This window comes from Catharus ustulatus, chromosome Z (genome assembly GCF_009819885.2).
Source record: "Catharus ustulatus isolate bCatUst1 chromosome Z, bCatUst1.pri.v2, whole genome shotgun sequence".
Taxonomy (NCBI): domain Eukaryota; kingdom Metazoa; phylum Chordata; class Aves; order Passeriformes; family Turdidae; genus Catharus; species Catharus ustulatus.
In genome coordinates, this window is record NC_046262.2 from 4119484 (window position 1) to 4143671 (window position 24188).

Here is a 24188-nt window from a genome sequence, read left to right on the forward strand (position 1 = left end):
TCCAACAACCTGCTTTACAATCCCGTGTTATAATCCCATACTATAATCTCATTATTTCAGTGGTGATTGAGAGCTGTCGCTGGGGGTCTCTGCTAGGACTGACTCTCAGGACAGCCCAGCCACAGGCTCACAGTGGTTAACAACATTTCTCAGGTACAACAAATGCACTTGTCTTGTCTTCACGCCTCAGTGCACTTCCAGAGCACAATGTCAGTCACAAAAACCACTCAGGCTGCTCTGCATGATTGTTCAATTAAAGAGCACAGATAATTTCCAACACTATTTCAAGTATAAACACGGGCCAGTATCTACACGCTTTTTAATCTTACAAAGACAATACAAATGTTGATAGGGGAATGAAATTGAAATGTGAGGAAAACAGCTTATGCAAATAGTACTTCACCTTTTCTTTGTTTTTATTCTTCTAAATTTAGTTGACGAAATCATGAGCTGAGGGAAGGGTCCACAATGCAGAATTTTTCCTCCTTTGCCTGCATCTATGATAAGTGTGAGGACACAGATTACAGAATTTATTATTAAAAAGTTTATTCTCAGTCTTTCTGGATAGGCACAGAAGTTTAAATAATTTCTCTGACATACCTGAGCTAAGACCCTGTTCAGCCATAGGGAGTCTATCCCAATAATTTTGGCAATCTTTAATTGAAACTATTTGTTATAAAATCTCACTGAATGTGTCATTGTGGTAAGTAAATCAGAACTCTGTTGCATTGCACCAGCGTAACACCTCTGAATCTTTCTGACTGAAGTTACTCCTGGGGTCTGTGTTTAGAGAAAGGGAAATGTTTTCCTTTTACAGAAAGGAAAATTTAATTTTTGCGTTTTGAGATAGTGTGATAGAAACAACTCTTTTTCTAATACAAAGCAAGATTAGGTCAAATTGGAGAGCTTTTGAAAAGCCTACTCTAAAATTGCAAAACTGTTTTATTTTCCATTTTCTTAACCACTCATATGATTAAGCAAACTGCACTGTGTTTTTCAGAGGATGCCTATAAAACTCAAGTCCGAATTGATGATGAACCAGCCTATTTGGACATTCTAGACACTGCTGGACAGGTGAGTAATTTTCCAATGTGAGTCATTCAGTCAGAGATAAACTCAAAGATTTTAACCTCAGAGGTATGGGTCACAGTGCTGAAAGCAAGGTTCCCTATTCAAACATGAAAGAAGCAGTGTCAGAATAACGTAGAGGAATTAACAAAGGGGAAGATTAAAGGAATGCTGCAGTATAGAGCAGTATAACTTCCAAATCTCATCACAGGTGACAGGCAGGCTGGAAGGAACAATAGATAAAAAGATGTTTGTTTCTTTTTCTCTTGTGTGCAGGAAAGTCTATCACAATAATGAAATTAATAAATACTGTGTCGATTGTCTTATGTCTTTCTCATTCCTCCTTTTCTATATGTATTAGAGGAATTTTCTGGTCTACTTGTGGTCTAAGTATTTTGTTACATTTAGTCTTCTCACCACATTATATCTAGATATCAAATGCTCACCTATAAAAAAGAGATCTTAATGCCAAAAGTAACTCACAGTGCAACAAATACAGGTTTTCCAGAGAAGCTATGGCTGTCCAGTCCCTGAAAGTGTCCAAGGCCAGGTTGGATGGGGCTTGGAGCAACCTGGGAAAGTGGAAGGTGTCCCTGCTCATGGAAAGGGGGGTGGAATGAGATGAAATTTAAAGTTCATACCAATTCAAACCATCCCCTGATTCTGCCATTTCTCTGACAGCCTGTCTACTGTGTGAACATTAGCCAGACAATAATTTCTTCTACCTGACTCAGTTAATTTCCTTTCCACCTTGACGTATTTTTACTGTTTAATCAAAGTGATGTCACTTGCTGGTCTTTTCCTCAGGTATGTCTCAGGGTCTGTCTGAAGGCTTCTGTAGCTTTTCTAGTCTCCCCAGTGTGTGTGCACAAGATGATAACCAACAAGGAACCTAAATGTGTTTAAATAAACAAAGAAATATTTGGAAGCAAAAAAAAGGTACCCTTTTTCTCAGCTTCTCAGATGTCTGAATGCACCTAAGCTGGGCACAGCAAATGCAGTTGGGAATGCAATCTGCTGCCAGAAATTCAAAGAAATTTTCAGCTGTTGTCAGTAATTTTCACACGTACAATTTTCTCATGATTTAAAAAATTGTAGGAAAATTTTAAAATAATATTAAAAGGCCGGAACTAAACTTCATTCTTAATATATCTGTGGAGGTTCCGGTTGCCAAGGTTATGAATTTTGTCAGAACAGACAGTTGCAAGGTAAGAAAAGAAATCACAATAATTCATTTAGTGAAAGGGGGTCAGAACAACAGTAGAAATGAGCTCTAAATTTTATCTCTATTAGGAAGCAAATTATCTACAATGTTAGTGGTCCATGGTATGTAGTGACCAAGTAATGAAATGTAGTGCAGATATTTCATAGAATCATAGAATTAAAGGTTGGAAAATATCTTTAAGATCATTGACTCCAACCATTAACCCAAAACTTCCAAGCCCACCACTAAACCACATCTCCAAGTACCACAGCCACATGTTTTTTAAAACTCTCAGGGTATGGTCACTCCACCACTGCCCAGGCATCCTGGGCTTGATAATCATTTCAGAAAATATTTTTTTCCTCATGTCCAATCTAAACCCACCCCTGTTCCCTCACCCATTCTTTTTGTAACGAGCAGAAGCCTGTGGCAGACGCACCACACCCAGGAGATTTATCATCCCAGGCCATTTTACAGCCTGGGCATAGCTATTTTACTTCTGTTGAAATGTTGAAATGAACCAACCATGTTGATTTGATATGAGCAAATGTCTGGTTTAGATTCCCCTGTTGTTCCAAAGTAGATTGTCATCACTGAAACACATTCCCAATGTAACTAGGAAGCTCTTCCCACTTTCCCTCCCCACAATTTTTCAGGAGCAGTCCATTCTATGTGTCCTGGATTTAGCTGCTTGTCTTTGAAGATGTCTTGGATTTGTTGCCTCTCTATCTGCACTACACAGCTCCAGAATAAATCAAGACCTAATCCAACTCCCATTGAAGCCAGCAGCTGAAATAGGCTCCTTCTTCACGGAGGACTTAATGGTGCTCTCACTGAAGCTCACACAAATTCTGCTCTGACATTGGTGACTCAGGGTAAAAATCCAAAGCACCCATTTGTGCTGCTGCTGATGTGAGCCTTGATGGTATCTAGTTGTTTTTATTCCCCTGGGTTTTATGTCAAATTGGAGATGGTGTTACAGCTTCTAAATCAGGCAGCGGAAAACTAATTTGTCTGGGTGTCCTCGCAATCATAAATACTTCATCATCAACTTTGAATAATGACTTTAATCACTTCAGGAGATCAAGGAGCTAAAATTGTAATTCACCCTTATTTGGGATACACAAGAAGTCAATAGAGAAACTGACTGAATTTAATGTATTTTGTTGTTGTGCTGGAGGACGTGTTTCAACAAATATGTTTCACCTTTTACTTCTATACCTTCTGGACTGTTAAGAATTTCAACACTAACTAGACTAACCAATTAACACAGTTTTTAATTGTCAAGTCTAGTCTTACAAATTCACATGTGGTTTCATACCTGACATTGCATAAAAATCTTCAATACTTTAGTTGGTAGATCCAGTTTGAAGCCTTTAAATCATGAATAGTGCTTCAAAAATACATTTATATTCTCAGCTATGTGAAGTTAAAAAAAACCAAAAAACAAAAAACAAAAAAACCACCACAAACCCCAAACCCAAAATTCAAGCATTGTGAAAACCAGAAACATTAAAAAACTTTCTCATCTAGTTACTGATTTTTCTCTTATGCATATACATTGGCACTACAACACAGACCCGTTGACCATCTCAGGAAGTAAACTGATATTCCATGTACTCTGGATACATATTTTATGCACCGTCATTTGTCTTTTTGTGCTCTTCCAATACTCTTTTTCCACTGAAGGCACAACAAGAGACATTTTCTTAAAAGAATATAAGGGCTGGTACTGCAGTTATGCTTCACTGAACTCACTACTCCTGCTTTTCACCACTCTCTACACCTGCCAGTTGGGCAGCCTGTGTTTTCTCATCCCAATCAGCTTCAGACAGAATGTCTGCCCCAGAGAGTTTCCAGAGCAGGTATTGATGTAGCTCCTGGTAGCTGGATTGTCATAAACAGACCTAACCTGAGCTATTCATACCAAAAAAAAAAAAGCTTGTAAATGTGGTGTACTGCAAGGAAATGAACAAAAAATTTATGCTGGCATTCTTTTCCCGTGGCACAATCAAATCCAGAAGAAACTGTCAGTAATTCCTTTGGTTAGCTAGCAATGATGCCTTTGGCTCTTTAACTAGAAATAATATTCTCAACCCAGAATTTTTCTTTTTGCATCTCCATTTCAATTAAAATTAAAAAATTAAAGAAGTACATAAAGCCAAACACATTAAATGTGAAATTGCGATCATATTTATAAAAATGAGGCATTTTTTTTTAGGTTTTAACTCCCACGGCTAGCTGCAATCTGTCATGTGGAGTGTATAGGACAAACTTTATGGAAATCTGCAAATGCAAATTAGTATCCATAAAGATAACATGAACTTCCTCGTTTACCCATATGGGACATTTTTTGAGTACAGTAATTTCATGACTACAAGCCGCACCTGATTATAAGCAGCACTTCCTGGCGTTGGCAACGTTTCGTTCTTTGTCCATATATAAACCGCACCGGATTATTAGCCGCACTTTCGTTCACGGTGAGGATCTGCGTGCAACTTTCACAAAGTGGCCAATTAGTAACAGAATCACGGGATCGCGGGGTTTGCTGTCTTGGCTCAGGGCCGTGCAGGCTGGGCTTGGCGCTGCCCTGCTGCCAGGGCCGTCTTGGCACCTCTTGGCGTGGGGCCAACCCAGCACCACCAGGACGGGCCTAACTCTGGCTCAGTTCGTGGCTGCTGCAGGCTTGCACTTCTGGGTTGGCAAATTTCTGAACTTTGTCCATATATTGGCCACTCTGGACTATAAGCTGCACTTCTGGGTCTGGACCAAAATTTTAGTCGAAATGGTGCAGCTTATAATCGTGAAATTACTGTAACTTTCCCTTGAAATTTACCCATGTCCATTGAGTTTGGAAGCAGTGCTGGTGTAGGCATTTCTGGGGTTTCCCTTTTCTTAACCAACGCTCCACAAAAATAATCTGCTTTTACATACATTTCATCCAAATTGACGTAAACTCTTTCATTTCCAGCAAACTTACAGGTGAAAACAAAAGGACATTCAGCCCTCCAGCATTTTATTCTGCATTTGGTTCCCTCACAATTATTCTCAGAGAGTGACAACCCCCAACTGCTCCAGCCGAGCACAAAAAGCCTCCACACAGAGTTATAGAAACCTTCTGTTCGCTCATTTGCGCTTTCTCACCCTCTCCTCTAGCTTAAAAATATGTTGCTACTTCTGGAGCCCAGAAGTATGCTCCTCATGGAGCACACACAGCAGTTATCTCTCCTGCTGTATTTATAAACTGTTGACTGACACAGGAGCTTTTATTCTTGCCACAGCTTTCCCCTGTATGACACATTACCCAATCTCTCTGTGTAGACCTCACGCCGAACACTAAAAGAGCAGCAGAGTTCTCTTCACTGAAAAACAATCTGATCTGATATGTAAAAGAGGCAAAAAATTGTTTTCAGATACAAAGCAGCCAGGCATGTGGGAAAATGGTTTTCAGTACCTGTCAGTGAGGCAGTACATTCTGAGATTATTGCACCAATTTCTGTTTGCTAAAACGTGAGCTTTTTATGATAAACTCAGGGCACCAGTATATTTCCCAGGTGTGAGTCAGAGGCTTGAAAAATTGGCCCTAAAATGTGATGGCATGCCATTTCAGAGAGATTTTCCTTTGTCTGGAGTTGTGTGCACATGAATTCATTTCCAGGCAGACACTTTTCAACCTGACAACAACAGTGTGCTCTGCACTGAAATCCATCTCTCAAATTGCTAGCAAATCACAGGACATGTTTATCCTGCCAACCTGCAGGACTATGATTCTTACCCCCTGCTTCAAGCTTTGAAGAGGAACCATATTAGTCCCAAGAGCCCTTCAGATAAACACACTTTCTCAGACTAAACACTATAGTCCGATGATTCACTCAGGCTGTTATCTGAGACCCTTCTGCTTATTATCTAAACATGCTGCTCTAATCCTGAATCAATGGAAGTGAAATCTCAAAGTACACTAGTGCAGCTTATCTCAAGGAAATGTAAAATGCCTTTTTGGCAGTAATTATGTCTTAATGGGCCTTTACAGTGTGTTCTTATAAGGGGAAAATAATTTTATTGCACTTTCTGCTAGGTACTGTAGTGCACAAATGAAATCCATTTTATTTTTCAAGCATAGGGATATTGAAGTAAGTAGCAGCTATTAAGACAGTGTATTAGGTGAGAAAAGCATTAGTTTTCTTTCCTTTTTAGGTTGTTCCACAGGCTGTTGAAAACATCCTTAGAAAGTCAAATCAAAACACTGAAAATTTCCTGGGATCTCAAGACAAGTTGTTCTGTACTTTCTGGGAAGAACTAAAACCTATCTCTCCCTTGACCTAGTCATTTTGTTTGCCAATGGACAGATTGTGGAGAAACATTTATTTGGCACAGATACAGAGTGGAAAAAACAGTTGCAGTAAATCACAGATGAAATTGCAGACCTGACACCAATTTCCTTCAGATCATAGGCAAAATATTCCTTGACTTCAGTAGGAAACGATCGAGGCATATGCTGATAAAAAGGAGTATATTACCAAAGGAAGAACAGGCAACTGGCAGCCAAGATTCCCAACTTCCTTTCTCGTGCCTGTCTGTGAGTGAATCATGATGCAATAAAGGGTGGATCAGTGTGTATTTCTAGGCCTGCATTTATCTTCCTGTCTAACAGGTGCAATAAAACGTTGCAGGGAACAAGCATTTAGGGGGAACATCAGCATTTATTGAGTCTGACAAAACCGATTTCCTGCCCATTGCTACCGCTCCTCTTCAGCAAAGTCAGTGGTAGTGGTTCCAGACTGCAGGTGGTGGAAAACTTTCCAGTGTTTTCTGTTCTCTTTCAACAAAATATTATTATTTTTAAAGGTTGAAATGCTTTCCCCCACTGTTCTTCGTCTTTCTCTAACTGACAACTTCCAAAACCAGATAAATGCACAGTGATGCTGTTGAAAGATTTATGTTTCTTTCTCTTTTTAATAAAATAATAACATATTAAAAAAATAAATTACAATTTTTGATATAAGTAACAAAATATTTTTTCTTATATTTTTATTTATTTTCTTATTTTTTTCTTTATATTTTCTTTGCAGTATTTCTTTGTAGGTTTTTGGTTTTGTTGTGGTGGTCGGTTTTTTTCATTATTTTATTTAATTTTACTTTGAGGTGGTTTTGGTTGGTTGATTAGTTTTGTTCTGGTGTATATTATATGGAAAACACCTATATAAACACATTCCATATAAGTAACCTTCATCCAGGTCCTCCACAAGATTATGATAATGTAAATTTTCCTTTTCTCTCATCATTGGAAAATATTCTGCACTTTTTCTTTACACCAATGGTATTGCAGTACTTTGAAGTTCTAGTAGACACTGCACATAGTCTAACTTTGTCCTGATTTCTTTTTATATATATGTGGCTGTCCTAGATAATCTCACTAGGAATTCCATTTTACAGAGGTTTGCTGTCAAAAGCGACTTGTTACCAAGCAGCTGTACACAAACCACGGGTGCCAATGGGCAGAGAGCTGTATTCTACCTCTATCAGTTTTCACAAATCTCACATCATAATGATATTTCCAGGACTAAAAAATTGATTTGAATGCTGAGAAAACAAGCACATATTACAGCACCACATGGTGCCCATTTCCCCTGACCAAATGACCAAGAAAAGGTTCTTTTGCAGAGCAGGGCTTTAATGCTTCTCAGGAAAAGTAGGTTGCCCCCCCAAAAAAATGAGATTTTCAAAATTAAATGTCTTTTATGCCATTCTGAAGCTTTGAATGGTGGTATCTCCAGACAAAGAAAACAAAAGCTAAAAGTTACATAGTGTTATCTGAATCATCCAAACATTTCACTTGCTAAACCACATGAGGACTGCTGGAAAAGGCTTTCTAAAGATGTAATTTTTATTTCCTGCTAGCAGGTGGGCAAATGGAAAAACCTAAAGCCAAGTAATAGTTTTCAAGCTGGAGTTTCAATAGTTTTGCCCCAGAACCTGGACGTGAAATTCCCTCCTACCAAGCAAACATATAAAAAGTCTCAAAAAAACAAACAAATAAACAGAAAAGTAAACCTTGGCAAATTTTGAATTACATTGCTGTTCACCTTTATAATCTGAGAAATGTTATTCCATCAATCCAGGTTTTTCAAAGAAGGATTGAGGATCAAATTAGGAACTCAATAAAATAATTAGTCAAAATATGTAATATTTTCTCAGGCTTTCTTTTCCTTTCTTTTCTTTTCTTTTCTTTTCTTTTCTTTTCTTTTCTTTTCTTTTCTTTTCTTTTCTTTTCTTTTCTTTTCTTTTCTTTTCTTTTCTTTTCTTTTCTTTTCTTTTCTTTTCTTTTCTTTTCTTTTCTTTTCTTTTTCTCTTCTCTTTTCATTTTTGGATATATATTTTTCTCACCTCAATAGAGGAATGCTTGCACAGCTGGCATAGATTTTTGTGCCTGTTTTTAATTTGTGCCTATTGGATGAGGAGAATAAATTTTTGTCATGGGTGTTCCATGTCATTATCAGAGCGGTGGGATGATGTGAGACAAACCATGCCAGGGAATGATCTTTTTTTTTTAATAAGACAAAAAACTCAAAAGCTTAGCAGTGGCCACATTTCTGTGTCAGAAATCAATGTGGTACCTGACTAACACTTTGGACAAAGCTGAAAGAGTCACACTCCTCTAACTTTTGGACATGCAGATGAGCTTTGGTCCTGTGTAGGAGAATTTTGGCATTTCTCACAAGTTACTAGTGTCTTTCAGAGCATAAAATCATGGAATGCTTTCAATGGGAAGTGACTGCAGAACTCCTGCCATGGACAGGGACAATTTCCACTACCCCAGGTTGCTCCAAGCCCCTTCCAACCTGGCCTTGGACCCTCCCAAGAATGGGACAGCCACAGCTGACTTGGGCAGCCTGTACCACCCTCACAAGGAAGAATTTCTTCTCAATATCCCAACCAACACTCCTCTCTCTAAGTTTAAAGCCATTCCTCCTCATTCTGTCACTCCATGCCTTATTCCCAAGTCCCTCTCCAGTGGTCTTGCAGACCATCCTGGAAATGCTCCAAGGTCTCCCTTGATCATTCGTATTCTCTGTTGGATCTATTGATCCAAACAAGTTACTTCATAACTAAACTTTTTGGAGTTCTGCCTTTGTCCTCATGTGTCGGGTTTTTTTTTTTCTTTTGGTTGTTTTTTTTTGTTTGTTTGGGGCTTTTTTTTTGGGATGGGAGAGTTTTTTGGTTTGGTTTGGTTTTTTTGTTGTTTTTTTGTTATTGTTTTTTGTTTTTATTCTAAAGCAGTAAAAATTATTTGTGCACATGGAAATGAAAAAGCATGTTGGGAAGTCACAGGACATGACAACTTGGTCCTTTTGTGTCACAAGTTCACTTTGTAAGCAAAACAAAATCCATGCAGGATTGTAACACAGGTAGTTTGCATTCACTCTGCTAGTGATTTATGTGGTCCTTAGGGGACACACTCCTCAGATAAACACTGAGCTAAATTTCAGTTGCAGAAATGAGTGCACTATTGATTAAATGTTACAAAAGTCCAAAATAGCCACTCTGCAGATTGCTTGCTTTTTCCTTTCTCCCCTTCTCAGGTTCTCAGATTAAATTATATCTCTGCTGATGAGTAGGGCACAGGGGAGGGAAGAGAAAAACTTGTGTGGTGGAATTTTTAAGGTCAGCACACTTGCTAGGGAAGACATCATGAGAGAGCATATATGCAAGCCAGAATATAATTTGCAGTCATTTATCAGAGCAACGAGGTGTCTGATTCCACAGCTTCCTGGTTTACTTCTGCAAGGCTGCACAAGTCCTCCCTCTCTGGGGAAGGTGGCAAGCCTGTGATGACCACAGAAGCTGACAAGAGCATGTCTGAATCCCTGCAAAGCCCTTGCTTGCAGCTGCAGTCATTATCTCTTCACCAGTGCATTGTTGTCCCTTTTTAAAATTATTTTTTAATCTCTGCTGTTTATTAAAATGTAATTACCAAGCTATTAATTTTTCCCTTTAACCATTTATGATGCATTTGTGATAAAAGGTGAAAACTGGCTCTTTTCTTTTTTGCATATCAATGAGAGTGGGGGAGAATTATTATGTGGTGCATGATAAACCAAATGCATTTGGGGGTTTTAAAGGTAGTTAACAATGAAGATTGCTTCAGTGCCTGCATTTAGAAGAAAATTGCTTAGGTGTTTATCCCTCAGAGAGAGACCATTAGCATGAATATGAAAGAAAAAGGCAGTTCTCAGAGTTAGGGAGTGTAGCACTGAGGAATTTTTACTGGCATTGTGGGGAATTGATATGGTGATTTCATCCATATTTAGGGGTGAATAAAAAATAGATATCATCTCCCCGTTGGTGGACTGCATCTTTTCATTACTGCACATGACAAACCATCTTGGAAAGTGCAGGATTAATAAAGTTAACAAAAGCACAGTTGCAGAAAACTGGCAAATATATTATTATGTGGAGGCAGGAGGGCAATTAGAGTGGGAACATTGCAAATCTACTGAAAAGAAGCTGTATCTGGAGGGAGAGTCTGTGTGCCAGTGCAGGTTATTTACTAGTTCCTCAGTAAGAAAGAATGGTCACTCAGTGATGTTATATTTTGCAGTCCTGAGTTATTTTATTGGAAGTTGCTCAAATCTGTCTTTTTCTCCACCTTATTTATTTCCCTTTACTTACTTTTTTTCTATCAGGCTGGTGTGGCTCAATCTTTCTGCATAAGTCATGATGCAGGACATGTGAATACCAAATAGTGAGTGCATATAAAGAGCTCTGCACTTAGGGAAGGGGCAGTGAAATAGTCATCCATCAGTGCTCAGGATGCAAGGAACACTGACACCTGTTTTTCATGAGGCTTAATCCTGCATGCTCTGTGACTGAGAGCAATGCCAGATAGCATGGGAAGCAGTATCACAGCTGAAAAGAGAAGGAGAACCTGAATCTATAAGTCTGCTGGTGGGAAGCAACATGATTTCACTCATGGTGAAAATAGATCATGTCTAACAATGATTTAAAGTCAATAAAAGAAAAAGTAACCTTGCAAATCCATGATTTTCAGAAAGGTGAAAGCTTAACAGACCAGTTCAGAGCCTCAGACTCATTTGGATGAAGATGAGAGCTATGTCATCATGAATTACCCTGATTGAGTAATCCATATTAAGAAACTGCTCTCATTATTTTTAATTAATTTCTCTTTACATACAGAACTTTAGTTGTGCATAAAATCTCTTCTGTATTCAAAGATAAGTGATGAATTAACTAGTGGGAAGGAATCCATCTCTTTCCAGGGGAATACATTAGTTTCTAGAAAGAATGCTGAGCTGAGGTCTAATGCAGCATCATCTCCTTTCTGGGACTGAAGGTCTCTTCCTGTAGTAAGCAGGTTTCTGCTGAAGAATGTAAGTAAAGGGGAAATTAGGAGGGGGAAATAATTTTAGAAAGTTTTCAGACAAAATTTTGTGAAAATCTATGCTCGAATTTCATAATCAGTGCATGTCTATTTGTGTTTCTTAAGTTGCTGATCATCCATTCAGTTCACCCACTAAGCCCGGACCATCTTCTTGCCCATAGGCAAGGTCTTGAGCTGCTGTCAATCCCTCTACCCAGGTGGGCTAACCTGGAAAGCTCCTAAGAATCAGCAGCTAAAAAGTGATGCTGCTATTTGTCACAGAAATAGATATACCTGTGTCTTCCAGAAAGAACACCTGTCATGAATATTCTCCTTCTTCTTCTGTTTCCCTTTCTAGGTAAATAAATTAGTTTAAACAGGGGGTTGCCAGTTGTCTTCTAAATTACAGATTAATTTCAGTGCCTGTCTCAGTTTTATCCTTGTACATTCCCAGAGTTAAGAAAAGGCTACTGATTTTGTACAACGTGGAGTTTGTAATATTGCCTTGGAAAGCTGTCAGATAAAGCTCAGAAAGCCATTAGTCTGCTAGGAACTTGGACTGAATCTTTTTTATCCTCATACTTCTCTCGTCATCAGTGCATTTTGTCCCCGGTACTAATTCAAAGAAGGAAAGGGATATTGCTGTTTTACAACAGAAGCAAGAATTCTTTCCTGTAATTATAAGGCGTGAGACACTGACTGATCATTAATCAAGGGACTGATTATAATAATAATCCACTTCCACTGCAGGCACATGGGCTAATTCTCATTTATACTAATCCCATTTTGAACTGCTCCTGAATCATTACTAGAACGGGCAAAAAGGGTTGTGAGAGATGGGTTTGATGTACATCCAGAGCAGCGCAGAGACTTGACGAGGAGAAGAATCAATCTCTGTCCTCCAGTGTCTAAGCCAGAGCCCCTGCATTTTCTTTGGTCTGTCTCTGAGCTGTTACTCAGCTCCCTTCCTTCCTCCCAGTGATGTGGCAGATGGTTTAGGCTGGCACAGGTGGCTGAGTACCACCTGCTGCAAATTTTTCGCTATCTTTTGCTATGTAACTCCTTTCATTGTTGTTGTTGTTGTCATTTGCAAAGGGTGGCTGGAAATGAGAGAGAGGCAAGAAGAGGGTGTGAAGTGATGTTGATGTTCTGTGCTTTCTTGTTTTCTGCTGTGTCACTGCTGGGAGCATTTAGCTGCTGCAGGCAGGGCTCCTGCGAGCAAAGGCAGCAGGTTGGGAACTTTGGCTTCTGTAGTGGAAAAAGTGTGCCTTTATTATCTCAGAGTGTTACTCAGCCCATGCTGAGGAACAGCATTTCCCAGTGCTGCCTGCTGTGAAGGGAAAAATCCTCAACTGGCTTTAGGCACTAGATGCCACATTCTCTTGATCTTTTGAATTCCACTAGAAATGAAATAGCCTTGTAGAAGCTACATGAAAAGTTTAAAATGGAGAGGAGGAGTAGCCTTATCATGCAAATGCATGAATGATATGCTTGGGCAGGGCCTGGCTGGACATCAGAGGCAGGACTTTCTATTTAGTCTCTGTTGAGATAGTACAGAGAGAGGTACAAAAGAAAAAAAACACCCCTGGCACCTTAAACACTTCCCTGAGGATGGGTTGAGTTACTCTCTGGAGTCAGTCCTATCTCTCTAATGACTGTAGAGAGAGAGATTTAAGACTAACAAAAGCTATGATTCTAAATTTAGAATGCCTGACTACCTTTTCTGGAGGCAGAAACCAGATGAAATAAGGCCTGTCCTTTGCATCCAGATTAGTACTGGTATTACAATGTTTATAAGGTATAATACTGAGCTAACATCTTATCTGGATGTTTTCTTATTTGAAATGTAACTGCTGCGGGTTTCTCACTGCTTGCTATTACAAATAAGTTTTTAAAAAACCACTTGCTTTTGTCCTCTCCTCCCCTCACAAAAAATAAAACACTAAAAAAGTCCATGAAAACCAGATAATTATCACTGCACTATTCACCATTGTACTTTCATTAGCTAAATCTATTTCAAGAGGTAAAAGAAAAGCACACTTTATGACAAGCAGTGCCAGGTGGATGTTATGCAATCTCGATAAAGTCAACTGTGATGATTATATATGTAAGAGAATTTACAGAGAGCTATGGGAGGTTTGCACTTTGGCTTTAAAATAGATTTTCTGATAAAATATTATTTTACCATATTAGCAAAAGATTTCCTGAGATAGAAGAAATTTTTAACTTTCTTTTAATTAAAAATTCTGAGTGAACAATGAAGTTTCAAATATTTTTTATTGTTTTAATTTTTTCTTCTTTCACTATTTGAAGATTTTCCCCCTTCCCCCTGAGTTTCATGTGTCCTTTTTGTTCATTTTATCCTTGTTTGTTCATTGCCATAGATGAACAATATCCTGCCTGTTTGCAAGAACATATCCCACCCCTCAAGTGTTCACCATAAATATAAAAAAAACAGTTTATAATAAGAACGACCTCTGTGGTAATCAGGGAGACAGTTTTGATTAAGAACATCTGTTAGCAGATTCCCGGTTCTAAAGTCAAGCAGAACATAAGACAAGAAGATATAGAAAATGACATTCTTCAAACTGTGAGGCTGGCCTCCCTGGGGAGGCTCTGACCTCTTCCAGAGATACAAGCCAAGATCATAAAAAAAGAAAAGAACAGACATCAAAATGTGTGGAGTGTGTGTGTAGTTTGAAAAACATGACACCTTTGCTTCGGAGGTGCCGCATCTTTAAATTTCTAAGCGCCACACTTCTGAGGAGCGTGGGGAAGGACTGCACTTCCAAGCTGTGTTTACTGCTCAAACACATCACCACATAATGAAAAAGAGGGGCAGGGATCTGCTCATTGCCTTGTCCTTATTTTTTTTTTTTTTTTTTTTTTTTTTTTTTGTGTGTGTGTGTTCTTCTCTTCTTTGCCTTTTATCCTTTTTGGGGCTGGCAGGGCCATGTCTTAGCTACATGGAGATCTGGGAGGAATGGCTTCACTTTAGAGCTCTGCTGGTGCAAAGTGGTGATGTGGGAGATGCTGCTTCTAAACAACTTCTATTCTGAGTTGCATAGAAGCTTTTCCAGACCAGCAGTCCTTCTCCAGTTTTGTTCAGAAGGAAATATTTAGGAAACATAAAGAAACAAACTGGCTTTGTTAAACTTTATTATACATCACTCTAGACTCTTTCAGTCAGCAAGGCAGGGCTGTTCTGAGCTGAACATGAGACCCAGACTTATGTTTGATAACAACACATGGACCAATCCTTCATAAAGATCTAGATATCTAAGTGTAGTGTGACTCTACTGCTCAATTAATTTTTTTCTTCTTCCAGACACATTAAGATACTGATCTTATCTGGAAAAGATTCTGATATCTAATTTTAAAAAACCCATACAAGTTCTATTTATATATCCATGATAACAGTATGAATATTAATATTAACTTAAAATATTGCTCTTTATGAAACATTTTCTCTTATTCATTATGAAATGTGATATAAAAGAGTATATATCAAGATGAAAAAGAGAAAACAGAGGTTAGGCCTTTTCTCTTAAATGTTGTTTTCTTAAAAACTGCTGGAAAAAGCAAGAATATGCAGGAGGATGAAATGTAGAAATACGCTCTCCCAAGGGTAGGTGTAGAAGTATTTCTTTGGTGTGAATGGATTGGATAATGAAAGACAAAGTGTTTCTAGAATTGAGAATTTTGAGGGATTGAAAGGCAATGAGAAAGTTTTCTACAGGTACACTGGCAATTCCACATAGATCAGTAAAAATGTGGGGCTACTGCTGGAGCTAGTGAGTGTCCTAACATGGAATGCACAAATACACCCAAGGCTTCCTCTCTCCCAGCCTTCAGAGGCAAGCTCTGCCTCCCAGGAAAATTTGAGGAAGAGAGAGAGTGGAGGGGATGAATAAGGGAGAAGTGGATCAAGCTGGGTGCAGGCAGTTCAGTACCACAGGATGAGACACATCCAACCATTCTGCTCAATATCGTTTGAGGCCATTATGATACCTTTGAAAAATCGTGTCAGATGCCTGATCACTGAAGAAAGACAAATGTGACATCTCTCTAGGAGCAACCTAACCATCAGGGGACTTTCTTGTCAACGTTCTTCAACAATAGGTAGAAATATGTAGTCTTATGAGGATTAGTGGCTTTTTTTTTTTTCCCCTGCATTTCATTATACAGGAAAAAGAAAAGGAAAAAAGTTATTACATCTTCTTTCAACTTTTAGAAAAGTTTTATTTTGTTTCTATCCGAACTTGATGCTTATCCTCAAGTATCACAGCTCCTAAGAAGAATGATGATTTGGTTTCAAAAGCATTTTTACCACACTTTTCAGTTAAGTCTTAGTCATAATACACAAGAGAGTACTCGAGACTGATGTCAAGCAGCAAAGTGCTATAAGCATGACAAATCTTCCCTTTAATTTTCAGAATTGATTTCCTTTTGAGGGGGTGTGATTTCCTTCTGTCTTTTACCCTTGGCATTTACTGGTTTGGGAATGTTTTGTATTTTACCTTTATTGAGAAGATATTTCTACCCAGTACTATTTCTGAATTATTTTTAAGAGGTTCTTTTTGCAGCAAGAAACAATTAAAAATATATTAGTGTTACAGATGCGTAGCTTATTTTTTAAGGGAACCATACAAAATATAAAATAAAACTACTGAACAATCTGTAAAAACTTAGGCTTTGTCTCTACCTACATCTGAACATTCATAAAACCCAGATCAACTTGGGTTTTAGATCTGCTTATGTAGAGAAACATGAAAAAAGTAGAATCTGGAGTAAGACTTGAACTTAAAAATTAACAAAGAGATGTAATTTCTTCTTAGTCCTTCTCTTTCATATATAATATGGATACAGATTTGCAAAGATTTTAGTATATTTATTGGTAATTAGATTTATTCTTCCTCTTAGTATATATTATTATGTTGAGGTTCCTGCTCAAAAGGAAAAAAAAAAAAAAACAAAAACAAAGCACCTCTTTTGAAACAAAAAACAGGCTTATTTATGTTTGACCTTAGAGTCCTCGACTTTGTATTGAGCACTCATGCCAAGGGGAAAAAGCTGAGAAATGAAAGTCAACATCAAAAAATTGGAATGGAAATGACTAGCTGAGTTAACAACGAAAACCAAGCCTATGTCCTCAATTCAGTTTGCACAGAATACTTAATGCCTCTGAAAATGGATCATTGCAAACATGACACTACATTATTTTGCCTGTTTAATCTAATTTATCAGCAGTAATAACATATCATAACAAAAAATTGCACAGGTAAACTCATCTATGAGTTTATAATCTAAAGCCTTAACTATGACCTAACATGAACCAGAATGTGTAGGTAGATGATTTTGGCTCAGAAGTGTCAGTCCTAAAAGCTGAGAACTTTGTCCCTTTGGAATGATTCAGAGTGCGAAATTAGGAACCCAGGGCCTCCTGTCAGTCAGGGAAAACCATTAAGTATCCCTAGGGAATGATCCTGGGAACGCTCGTGCTTCACAACATCACTTACTGTGAGCAACTTAAACAGGGATGTGTGACCTAATTCCTTCTTGGTTTGCCATAAATGGCTATAAATGAGTGTACAAAGTTCTGAGCACTTCCTAGAGGTGGATCACCTCACTAAAACAGAGCTCATTCTTTGTAAAAGGTTGTGCAGAGCTGTCATACAGTACAATACAGTAGTTGATTTATGAAATTTCTGAGTCAAGGAGACAGGTCATCTGGGCTGGGCATGTTCCATGTGAAGACATGTACTTTTAGCTACCAGCTCCACTCAGTTGTATAAACCCTGTAAAAATAAATAATTGGTGCAAAAAATAGATAATTAGATGACTAATGATATAACTGTTTTCCAGCTTTAGAAGCAGCCTGTAGTCCACTAATGGCACTGAATTGTTTACCACTTTTTACAAAGAGCTTAGACAGTGGACTGCAGCTGCACAGCCAGCTAAATTCAGAAGCCTAATCCATCAATTTAATTTCACTGAAGGCTTCTGCTGTCTACTCAGCCTGAAGGAATCCTGATCTAGTTCTGTTCCTCCTAAAAAAGAGACCACCCTCCTAATAAAGGTGTAGAACAGTTCTAAGGGGCTGGTGCAAAGAGGAGAAAATCAGGATCATATGGATGGGGGCTGCAGAGAGATCTTTGTTCTGGTATAAAAGCCTGGGGTCTGAGAGAGAATAATGGATTTAATGACTGTGTTTAGTCATTTAACACTTCCTGCTCTCAACTTGGAGGTTTTGGATGTGACGTACAGTTCTGTATTGCATCATTTATTCATCTAGTAGCTGTCTAATGTAGATGGCTGGAAAAGACCTGGGAACAGAGACGCTGCTCTGTTCAGTGTCTTGTCTAAACCATAGAATGTGGAATGCTTTCTGCTTGATATCTTCAGTGCTCATCTGCCCTACTGCTTGCACATCCAGTTTCTAGAGGATGGGCTACATTATTACCTGACCCACTTCTGTCTTGTAGCTTGGTAGTTAATAAACTCTCCTGGGGTGCTATGGGGTGATAATTTAGAGATTTTCAAATTCTGAGCAAGTCTCAAAGCAGAACCCTACCATCAAATTGCCTATTAGTCTCCCATTTTGAAGCTTAGTTGGATGAACTTTTTCCTGCAGCAGGTGAAATGTTTTGAATGATATATAAAGCCGTTGGGTAAAAGATACATCATAAATAAATGATAATGGTCAACATGAAAGTCTGTTCACAGGAAGTATTGTCAATCAACATGAGCAACTATTGAGAGAGATTTAAGGCTGAGACTTTTGAAAGAGCATAAGAAATCCATTTCCCCTCAATTTTCAGCAAGGGCTGAGGATATATATATATGTAAACTAAACTGTTTTAAAAATTCCTAGCCTAAATTCTCAATAGAGTAAAAAATACAGGATTTGATGCAGCATCCTGCTGCTCACAGAAATGGTCCAATGTTGATATGTGTGTTCCTTTTTTATCAGACCTTCCTGCATCTTAATATCTCTGGAGAACTGATTCTGTCAGGAGGATTCTGATCCTGACCGACTGTTGCCATGGTATTGGGTTATTCTGGGCTGTGATCAAGAAAAGCAAACAAACTTGAGAAAGAAACTGGCTTTAAAACATATTCTCAAGCCACCGTGCCTGAGACTAGTTTTTGAAAACTAAATCTTGGTTTTTTGTACTATGTGGCAGTTATTAAAAGCTTCTGTGAAAAAAAAACATACCAGTAACAAGAAGCATTACTGTGACAATCAAGATATAAATAAAATGAGAAAAATACAGGAGGAGAAATGGGGCCAATTCTTGCAAGGTTTGAAATTATTCATTCATTTAATGACACTATCTCACACTGAAGTGAAACCTCCATCTTTTCTGAGACTCTTCAAAAAAGTAAAACTTTTTGCAGATCAGATTCCTGACTTTTTAGGCACTTTTCCAAAGCTGCTGGCAACCAATTAATGTCTTTTTGATACTACTGAGCTTTAGAATTGAGTGCATAATAAGGAATTTGTATCCATCTCCAATTCCTAAGTAGTAATACAGTTTATTTTGCACCTGTTAATATTCATTCAGTTGCAAGTCATCTCTGTACTGGCAGCACTGAAGAAATTTCTGGTAATGCATGAGACAATATTTTCTGTATGCAGTCACTTGCATAATAAGTTCATATTCTTAGAGGACAGAGCTCCCTTGATGGGAAAAGAAAAAAAAAAAACAGTCCTAAGAGAAATCCATATTATTGGGGTTGATAAACCCAAAAGGACGCACAAATTTCCGCAAGCAGTATTTACAAGGGTAAAACAAGCAATGTGAATTTATGTGGGAAACTGTGTGGGGAACCAGGAAAGTTCTCTGCAAGTTGGTTATTTGCAGACAGATAATTTCGTTTGCCAAACTGCTGAACGTGTTCTTCCTGTTCTGCAGGCAGAATTCACAGCCATGAGGGACCAGTATATGAGAGGTGGAGAAGGCTTCATTATCTGCTATTCCATCACAGACCGCCAATCCTTCCAGGAAGCAGCTGAGTTCAAGGAACTCATTTATCGCGTACGGCACACCTATGACATCCCCGTGGTGCTGGTGGGAAACAAAATAGACCTTGAGGAGTTCAGACAGGTAAGCAACCTCTCTGCTGGCTTTGGCTGGGTATTCCTTGGCTGCCTCAGGGGTTTCTGTGGCATATGTTGTACAGTGCTACTGAGAATTATTAGCGCAGGGAGAAATTTAATCAAAGAGTGACAAAATTGTAATGAATTTAACTCTTTATGGTACTTTTCATTCATATGTTGAAGTAGCCTTGGCAAATCATATCTAAACTTTCTGTTTTTGCTTGAAAAACTTTGACTACTCTTGTCAAAAGATTTATGGATATTCATACACATCTATATATTCTATATAGAAAGAGCTTCAATCAGGATCTTTGTGGAAAAAATACTTGGGTTTTTTGATGCTGCCATACATTAAATAGAGGTTTGGTTTTTTTTTCCCCAAACATACTAGATTTGATTAATGGTTTTTCAACCTCAGACTTAAAAGAAAAAGAAAATAATTAGAAAAAAAAAATATATATATACATATCTATATATGAGACTCCATTTGCCTGAAGATCCAGTGACTGTGTTATCAGTGTTCAGGTAAAATGGGGATGTGCAAGACTTGAATTCACTTTGATTTGTGTACAAGATTTCAGCTACCACCACTCACAGAGCAACAGACTTTTTTGACTGCAGGGTCAATTACTGTGGCTCTCTCAATGTCTTTAATAATCTTCACTCACTCTTTTCATTTTGATCTCTCTCTACTTTTTCCTTGCTTTTGTACTGGTGAGCCAGAGAGAGATCACATTAGAATGGCTTGGTTTTGACCTGGTACTGAACAAAGAATATGCCTAATCTACAGCTACAACTGCTTTCAAATATCTGATTTCTGTGCAGACATATGTAACACTTAAAGTGGTGTTTTTTGGTTCATTAGCATCTGTGCTCATGCAATCCGATCTACTCTTTTCCACTTATCCTGTCACTCTTCTCCCCATTTTGTTGTCTTCCTTATTCTACCTGAAGAAATTCCAAGACAGCGTTGAGCCTGAAACTAGTCTTAAAGATCTGATTATGTACATTTAAAACTTCACATCTGTTTTCCAGATCATTGACTTCTTCCCCAAATCTGGCTGTGACAAAACCCTAATGGTGACAACCCAGCTGCAGTTTAATAGGGGTTTCAAACATGAGTGCCATGTGCTTATACACCAGAAGGGGAGGGATGTGGGTCTGGGGAAGGATGTGGATTCAGTTGTTTTGCTGGGAGAGCTGGACATTCACTTGATCCCAAAGCAGGATATAATTGACTACCTACAGTTACCTCTAGATGAGGTTTCAGCAATGCTCTATTTCATAATTGGTACAAAGACATTATTTCACCAATCTATGTTGCCATCTCTTTCGGATCTTACCTTTTGTTGAACTTTTATATTTTAATCACTATCAACATATATAAAAAGTATGCCTGGTTTAAATATTTTTACATGCTCCTTGGGGATCTTGCCTGGTCTTACTAACAGGAAATTACTGTCCATGAATGTCTAGATTGGATTTCACCTACAGCATTTTAGATCAAAGGCCGTGGGGAGGCTCTTGGGAATAATATTAGAAATTAGGCCTGTGAGATGTGATAAACACACTAAAAAAATTTTCTATGAAGTCATCAGTGATGATCCTGCCTGAATATGTGAATAAGGAAATTCCAAATAGTGATCCTACATTTTTTAATGTTTTCAATGAAACAGAATTTAGGCCTTCAGAATATTTTCCTCCATAAGCCCTCTATAAATGCCAACACATTTGGCAATTAAGGTAGTGCAAAGCCTATCTGCTTATTTAAATAAAGCCTTTGAATACATTTATGGCTTATGTCCAAAAAGCACTGGTATGAACCAACAGTAGAGAAAAGCAACTTTTTATGGAGTCCATGTTTTGGGACATTGTTTTTAAGTTCTGACTATCTCTGCTCCATGGCTGTTGGCTGTATGACAACTAATTACAGTTGATGCTGAGGTGAATAAGTTGTGCTCCCAGAATGTATCTTCACCTAAATTTTATCCTTTTCAGACTCCACTACACAATTCCAAGCAAATCATGGTTAAGTGGGGGTGATGAGCAGGTACTGCTCAGAGTACCTTCCTGACCTAAACTGAGGCCCCAGTGTGTGGGAGGACACTTCTGTGCCCAGCTTTAAGCACATATTAATGTTTTTCAGTGTTTCATTATTTCAGAGCTGGGACATGAGGCTGTGCTGTACATTTAACAAACACTGAAGTTTTATCTATGCTCCCTTGTAAGGTTAAGCAATATCTAAGTAACTGGATGAGCTCTGGGAAGGTAGATTGAAAGAGATCTTTTCAAGGTCATGCACTGTGGTTACAGCTTCATTAAAAGCGTTTGGATGGTCCAGAGTGACAGCCAACTACTCTGGAGTGACAGGCAGCAATGAGCTGGTGATGCGGGGCATTAACATATCAATGAACAAACAGGGAGGTACAAAGCACACCAAATTCTAACAGCTGAAAAATAGTGGGTGTCAGAATGCAATCAGCCAGGTTGGAATTTGACCAGGGCACCAGGGCTAATATTGTTGCTTTGTTTAATGACATTTTTCTCCTATGAATTTCATTAAAACAACTTTAATGTTATTCATGTTATTTCAGGACATAACATTAAGTTCAATATTCCTGGGCATCATTTCCATTTAATGATAATTCTGCAACAATCAGACAGGCCATAGTGGCTTGGCCAGACAAAACTGTTGTTTGAAATGTGAATCCTAACACAGTACAGCTAATGATGTATGCTGCTTTCCTCAAATCTATCAACAGGACTACAAGAACAAAACTAATCTGCAATTAAAATTGTGATTTAAGAGAAACACTGTGGGGAAACAAAACAATGACTTTATTATTTTTAAATGATGCTTTTATTTTATGATGGCTTCGGTGAAATTATAATCTTTATGTGTGCCTGTGATTTTTAATGTCCTAAGAAATAGGTTTATCTATACTCCTTTTTAAAGCAAGTTTTAGTTATATTCACCAGCCTAAAGAATAAACACTTCCAATTTTCTCTGCACAACACAGGGAGAATTGTGCAAAAACTGGGTGGAAAACAGAGTAAATCACTATCTTGATGTATATGTGGTGGCAAGCCACCCTCCACGCCCCACTGAACATGCATGGATTGCTAAGGCATTCACAGAATCAAGGCATGGTTTCTATTGGAAAGGGCTTCAAAGCTCATCTCATTCCAACCCCCTGCCATGGGCAGGAACATCTTCCACTAGACCAGGCTGCTCCAAGTCCCATCCAACCTGGCCTGAAACATTTATCTGCATCCATTTTCTGACTTTTCAGGCATTACTCTAGGAAACATTTAAGTATTATATGCATTATATTCCTTACCTATTTGATAGAAAAAAAAACAGAACTAAATTATTAGGTAACATTTTAATTTTAGTGTTTTCAAACAGCAATGCCATTAGATCAGTAAATGTATGCTTTTATATCTTTAATTATCATCAGATTTTCAGAAACATGTAGGACCAGGTGTTTGAAAATGCTGATACTTTCACTTTAGGTAATCCTTGTCACTTTACCTCAGACAAACACCTGATTCTTACTGTTTAAAACATGTGTAACAGATAAATATCTAATTACAACCTACGCATGTTTACAAAATACATTAAAAATATTCAAGCTCATGCCATACTAATGTTAAATTACAGCTTTATATAAAATATTTAATAGTTAGGACCTGTGGCATTACTGAAAGCTTGTTTAGAAAATATATAAAAGCCTTTACCTACTACTAATCACTGCAAAATACTAATCACATTGACAAACTCAGAGGGGAGCTAACTACTCAAGCTCCTTTGAATAGTGTGCTGTAATAGTGAGCTGTAAAACATTATTTCTGGAAGGTTTTTTTCTAGAAAAACGCTTTTAATCCACTTTTAATGTGGATGTTAGAACCCCTCTGGAAATTCTAGCCACACAGAAATATCACAGTCTTCATGGAACAGTGTTTCCTGCGTGTATTTTTTTGACCCCAGAGGAATCAGCTATGGGCTCAGTGGAGTCCATGCATAAGTTGTTGATGTCCATTTAGCCTGAAGTTAGGAAAGCAGCTCATGTTTCTTCAGCTCCTGGCCTCTCTGGGAAGCCTGTCATCAAACCTGTTAGTTTTGCCAGCACAGTCTTGCTCCTGAAAAGAATTATGCAGTTGTTTACCCTTCCACCCATGAGTTGTCTCACTGGCTTCAAGCAAAAATCTAAGAGGAGCAGCACCTTTGAAAACATTTCCCTCTACAACCCTCTCCTTTAGCAGGAAATAAAACAAATAAACATGAAATCTGCCTTTTGCATCCAGAACTGTAGTAGTAGAACAAGGGGGAGGGTGTCCAAAGTGAAAGAGAATCAGATTAGACCAGATGCTAGGGAGAAATTCTTCCCTGTGAGGCTGGTGAGGCCCTGGCACAGGTTTCCCAGAAAAGC

General features: G+C 38.2%; 1 protein-coding gene across 1 annotated transcript in view; it reads left to right on the forward strand.

Moving 5' to 3' along the window:
* The window catches only part of RIT2 (Ras like without CAAX 2), a 182871-nt gene that overhangs the window by 73684 nt on the left and 84999 nt on the right, over window positions 1–24188 (forward strand). Inside the window, exons 4-5 of the mRNA XM_033085990.2 lie at window positions 1001–1074; window positions 19571–19762. Of these exons, the coding sequence (XP_032941881.1) occupies window positions 1001–1074; window positions 19571–19762 (266 nt within the window). The remainder of the gene's footprint in view (window positions 1–1000; window positions 1075–19570; window positions 19763–24188) is intronic.